General features: G+C 46.0%; 1 protein-coding gene across 1 annotated transcript; it reads right to left on the bottom strand.

Annotated features, from left to right (window-relative positions):
• Window positions 1–3,308: 3,308 nt before the first annotated feature.
• On the bottom strand, window positions 3,309–4,232 carry LOC105100965 (olfactory receptor 10P1). The gene has a single exon (XM_031463614.2). The coding sequence runs from the start codon at window positions 4,230–4,232 to the stop codon at window positions 3,309–3,311; it is 924 nt and encodes a 307-aa protein (XP_031319474.1).
• Between the last annotated feature and the right edge of the window lie 1,944 nt (window positions 4,233–6,176).

Genomic DNA, 6,176 nt, shown 5'->3' with positions numbered 1-6,176 from the left:
ATTAAGTTTAAGTTTGATGGGATGGTAGCATCTGGGTTTGTGTGGTTCACAGTCACTTTTGCGCATAGTTAAGTCATTGCCAGCTGTCCTGATGCAGGAATGACTTCCAGGAACACACCTTCTACCCACGGTGCTGTATCATCAGCATTATGACACAAAGTTTAGCACTGGATGTTTAATACAGCAAAAATGTGTCTGATGGTGCCGGGCACTGAAAATATGTGGGAAGTGGAGGAGACACCAGGCTGGAGATCTAGGGATTGAGAAGTTAGTTTCTGGCAAAAGACCTTTCCAACCATCACATCTGTAAAGTTGTCAGCGGGGTTTGATTTTCATCCTCTAAGTAAAAAATAAGTTCTCTCCTGTCAGAAATATCCTTGATGATGCAGGAACATATACACTTATAAACAAACCATTAATTTTACTCTTTTTTTTAAAAAATGGGAATGGGGTATTTGATTAAACTTAAATACTTCATTTTAACTGAAATTTGGAAAGATGTTTTGAGTGTTTCAGTTAAAAAGTGAGAAATTAAAACCACCTTTAGAGTGCTGGGTTTCTGAGCTGAGCCACCTGTTCTCCTTGCCTGACCCTGAATAAACCTGTCTCTGCTCAAAAACAGAACAAAACCCAAAACAACTTTTATGGATTTGGATGTACATGAAGGTAACTGCTTTGGTCATCTTCAAATTTATTTTTAAAAGAACTAAGAGAAAATCTAGATGAAAATAATGAAATATGAAACAAAAGCAATAACAGTGATGAAGTTACTCTTACATTCAGAAACGAATTATAATGGAAATTTCAAATTGTGTTAAAAGCTGAAATTTATTAAGAGGAAGAGAGAGATTCTGCATGAAGTATAGGCTCTCATGGATTACTTGATAATCTGTCTCTGACATAGTGTTTTCCAAAGATGGCAGTAGCAGTATATCCTGTCCCACATGCACGTTTGCAACGTGACCTTGTCACCCTCCTATATCAAGAGGTGGAGTCTAACCCCCTACTCTTAAATCTGGGATTGTCTTAGTGACCCACTTGTAACCAACAGGATGTGCTGGGAATGATGCTGTGTGACTTCCAGGGTTAGGTGGGAAGAAGCCTTGCAGCCTCTGTCTTGGCTCTGGGAATGCTGGCTCTGGATGTCTTCTTTGGGGACAGTCCCTCTTGGAATCCAGCTGCTAGGCTGTGAGAAGGCCGAGCCACATGGAGCGATCACGTGTAGGTGTTCTGGTCAGTAAACCCAGTCATTACAGGCACGTGACATGGGAATGAAGAAACTGTTAGATGATTCTGCCCAGCCATTCAAGTCACTTCTACCTAGTGATTCTTTGCAGCTGATGACAGAGACATTGTGCTGCAGAGACAAGAATCCTTGTGCTCTGTCTAAATTCCTGACCTACAGAAATTAAGAGCACGACAAACTGATCATTGTTTTATGCCACTAGATTGGGGTGGTTTGTTATGCAGCAATAGGTCACTTGAACACCATCCAATTAATGAAGAGAGTGAATCAAATGAACACATTGGGAAAAGATTTAGATTTCTTGCTGATTATACATAAATACTGACATCAAAGTAGGAAACATAAAATTTAATATGCTAGTGCAGTGAGAGCCTGGAGGGCAAAATGGCTAATGAGTGAGGTCAGTTCAGAGACTACTTAAGATAATTCATTGTACAGGAAAACTTGAAACATTGTGAAAATTTACAGCTAATAATGAAAGAAACTTGATAGAGGTTTGATCAAATTTGACAACAATCCTAAAATCTAGCATAAAATTGCCAAATATGAGTTGTGAAGTTAAAAACTTTTCCCCTAAACTACCAATTAAAACAGTACATTTCAATCAACCATGCAAGGGGTAGGACAAATCATCTTTCTAATCTCTTTGCAGAAACTGTATAACAAAATCATTGTCCTATGAATAGGAAGGCAATCAAAGTGCACAGCAAAAAACATAAGAAAAAAAGAATTACAGCGGTGAGCAGGGAAAACAAAAATATGTTATTTTCCTGGATTGTATCATTCATGGCATCTGCCAATTTAAAAAATTTTCTAATTTTAGTAATACATTTTTTCCTTTAAATGAACATTGTAATTAATTTTATATTGGTATTTCTGTCTTATTTTATTAAATAGGGCCGTCTCAAAGGATATAAGCTTTAGGCCCCACATGTCTGGGATCCATCCCTGCATCTACCACATAGGGTTTTTATGGGAGTTAAATAAGATAATCAAGTCAAGGGGTTCGTATTGTATGTATTAGGCTCTCAAACAATCTTAGCTTTTACTATTACTGTTCATTGTGGCTCAGATGCCCTTCTGTGCTTCCTGTTCAGGCCCTAATCAGTTACTTTTTGCCTCGAATTCCCACCGGCCCACTGTGGATGGCTCTAGGGGGCAGCTGTGACGTCTTGTCCCGAGTGCCATCAGCGTGCACTGGGCAGTGGCATATGAACCGAGCTCCTCGTGTCAGTGGTGTGGGTCCTGGGGTGTTGAGTGTCATCTTTGCTGCACCGCTGAGGACCCTGGCTCCCTGTCCCCACCTTGGAGATTCCGTGCACTGTTCAACCTTCAAATAATTCCTCTCTGCTTGAGATGAGCAGATTGGAATCTGTTGTTGGCAACTGGGCACCTAGTCTAAGAACGCACGGGATCTGGCTGATGGTGCATGTTGGGAGAAGGACGGGGAAGCCAGGGAGATACTCTTGTCCAGTTGGACATGTTATCACCAGTTAAGGATGAGGTCAGAAATCAAGGATGGGGAAAGGCAGGGAAGAATATTCACATGGAATGTCTCAAGGAGGTAGCAGTTCCCTCTCTTCTAAAAGGCATCAGGGCCTAAGACTGCAGTGTGTTTCTGGGAGAAAACTAGATCAAAGGGCCAGGTAAACTCCGCCAGGGGTTCTGGGTGGGTCACTTAGTTGGATATCAAGTTCATAGAATCTGCCTTCATGACTGACATGGACCTCTGACTGCTGGTATACCATGGCAATCAGCTTGCTCAGGGATCCGGAATTATCCAGAAGATGTTAAATGTTCTTCCCCCTAGGCAGTATTCCCTTCCATTCTCCCCTGGTCTAATAACTCATGCTCTGATAGTGAGTCTGGAGTGTGGGAGAGGAGATAAGATACACATTTGTCTCTGTTTTAACTCCAACACTTTGTGCGAGGAGGCCTCATCTCTTTGAGGTGCTGCATGGTTTCTGTTAGGCTAGGGTTTAAGTCCAGCACCTGAAGGCTGAGAGGAGGAGCAGACAGTGAGTCAGCAGACAACCCCTGAGTCCCTTCAGGGTGAGGGGACTTACCTCTTCACCACGTGCCACAGGGCCCTTGTCACCTCCTTGTTACGAAGGGTGTAGATGATGGGGTTGAGCATGGGTGTGATGATTGTGTAGAAGAGGCTGAGGATGCGGTCTGTGGTGACAGAGGAGCCTTCCCGGGGCCGGATGTAAGTGATGCTGGCTGTTCCAAAGAAGAGGGAGACCACGAGTAGGTGGGAGGAACAGGTGGAGAAGACCTTGTGGCGGCTCTGGGTGGAGGCCATTGCCAGGATGGCACCCAGGATGCGGGCATAAGAGGTGACAATCAGAGAGAAGGGAACCATGATGAAGACCACGGTGGCTGTCATCACAGAGATCTCACTCCTGTGCTTCCCAGCACTGGCCAACCTCAGTACTGGCAGGATGTCGCAGAGGAAGTGTGGGATGGTTGGGCGGCTGGGGAAAGGCAGGGTGAAGATGAGGGAGGAGTGTGTGGTGGCCGTGATGATGCCCAGGAGCCAGGAGATGCCCACCATGGCCGCGCAGGCCTGCTGGCTCATGAGGGTGGAGTAGTGCAGGGGCCGGCAGATGGCGACGTAGCGGTCATAGGCCATGGCTGTGAGCAGGCAGCACTCTGAGATGCCCAGGACAATGAAGTTGTACATCTGGGCTGCACAGCCCCAGAAGGAGATGGCCTGGGGGTGTGGGGAGGCCAGGTCAGCCAGGGTCCTGGGCACGATGTCAGTGGTGTAGAGGACCTCCACCATGGAGAGGTGGCACAGGAAGAAGTACATGGGCGAGTGCAGGACGGGGCTGACCTGTGTGAGGAGGATGATCAGGAAGTTGCCCAGCAAGGTGACCAGGTAGACCAGAAGCACCACCCAGAACAGGGGGCCCTGCAGGGCCTTGAGGTCAGAGAATCCCAGAAGGAGGAATGCAGGCAGAGTCTGATTCGCATTAGCCATCACTTCAGGCTAGGACCTGTGGCACAGCCAATAAAGAGAAGTTTATAGAGGAACAATCAGCATTTCTGTAACTTAGTAAAGCTCTTTTCATATAGTCCCTCTTGAATCAACGGAGACAGTTAGGGTCCCCCACTTTATGGATGAGACCATGGGTCTCTGAGGGGTTAAATAATTTGCTGGAGGTAATAGGCAGGATGTGGCAGGCATGACTTGAATCTAGGTTTCTTGACTCAAAGTTCCATGAATTTCCCACTGTTCCCTGCGCTCTGGGTCCTGTGTGCAGGGCCCGACTCCCGTGTGTACTTGGGCCTTTCTCCAGAGCAGGGATGGAGCAGCTGCCATGTCCTACCCCTCTTTGTACTCCTGGGACGGAAACCCCAGCCTGGAAGAAACTACCCAGAAACCTCTGCTGTGGACTGAGTCAGGGACTGTCCCAAGCCTATCTCTAGTGATCACTGCGGTGGGCTGTGGATTTCGAATGCCACGCTATGATGTGACTGTGTGTGATAATACTGCCCAGTTGTATCACACTTTGGGATTCTACAGACTCTTTTTGTAGGTTATCGGGTTCTGTGACCTGCTCTGTGAGCGGAGTCGGGCAGAGACTGGCCATGTTGCACGTTGTCCTTTGCTCCCTTATCTGGGCCCTGTGATCAGCTGTACCAGCTGTCCGCACTCTGTTCTCTCAGGTCTCCATGCATTTCCCTAGAGAGTGCCCCTGACAGGGCATGTTACTATGCATTCTCTTAAAATCCCACTCATCCTTCAAGCTCAACTCAAGGTCTACGTCCCCCATCGCAGCTTCTCTGCTCCTCATGGTTAGAAATAATTACTCAGGGCAATTCAGGATTGAAAGTGACCTTAAAGGTCATACAGTTCAGCATGACAATGCTCCAGTCTTATCTGCAACATCTTAGAAGGTTGCTGTAGTGTCTGTTTGAACATCTGCAGGGACAGGAACTCACCATCTACTGAGGTAGCCCCCTTTAGCTTTGGCCTCCTCTGCCTGTAGGAAGAGTCTTTGTTATATAGATCTTGGCTAAATTCTTAGTATTTTATAGAATGTCTAAGCCCTTTTGCACCAGAGAGCCCTCCCAGTATTTAAAGAAAGCATCTTCCTGCATGCTCTCAGGAGACATTACTTGTGCCTGGGGGCAGAGTCTCCACTGTAAGATCCTGCAGGGCAACTTGGATTCTTCTTTCTTTCTTTTTTTTTCTTTGCTATTTTAGATAATGATGCAAACAATATCTTTGTAAATGCCTCATTTTGCTTCTATTAACTTATCCCACTCCTGGAAATTCTGCCCAAGGGAATAAGTGGCTAAGGGCATGGACTTTTTAATGGGTCTTGCCACGTACTATGTATTTTTGGATTTCTTGTAAGTGGACACGAGTGGCAATCCCAGCGTCCTCTCCTTCCCCGAGTAAAGCTGCGATTCTTCTTCACCCTGCCCTGTGCCTCCTCACCCGCCTCATCTTTGCCGCACTGTGCGTGCCTTTCTCCTCTGTCTCCTAGTTACATTCTGCCCAAGATACCATCTGTGAGGGTGGAGAGAGAAGTTTCTCCTGGGTCATCGACTCTTCCCTTCTCTGTTCCTCAGCTCCCATCACCCCTGTTTCCACTCTGCCTCCGTTAGTTTCCCTCTTCAGCTTCTCTTTACCTCCCATGCATCCTGGCAGAGTTGGGACAATCTTCAGAGAGACACTGGCCCTGAGGCCACAGTTATCTTTTTCAAAGTCTCGCAGAGAGGACAGGGAACCCTTCTGGGTCATAAAGAGGAGCTGAGGCTCTCTTTAAAATAAAATTTATTTTTTATTGTGGTAAAAAATACACGTGGTGAAATTTATCATCCTAGCCATTTCTTCACATATAGTTTGGCGGTGTTAGTACCTTCACCTTGTTGTGTAACACATCTCCAGAACTTTTTCTCTATTGAAAAATGA

Source organism: Camelus dromedarius, chromosome 11 (assembly GCF_036321535.1).
Source record: "Camelus dromedarius isolate mCamDro1 chromosome 11, mCamDro1.pat, whole genome shotgun sequence".
NCBI classification, from domain to species: domain Eukaryota; kingdom Metazoa; phylum Chordata; class Mammalia; order Artiodactyla; family Camelidae; genus Camelus; species Camelus dromedarius.
The sequence above is the reverse complement of the archived record's forward strand: the minus strand, read 5'-3'. Positions and strand labels throughout refer to the sequence as shown.

Bases quoted from the DNA above. Each gene is read 5' to 3' on its own strand.
- LOC105100965 (XM_031463614.2), bottom strand. From the start codon at position 4,232: ATGGCTAATGCGAATCAGACTCTGCCTGCATTCCTCCTTCTGGGATTC.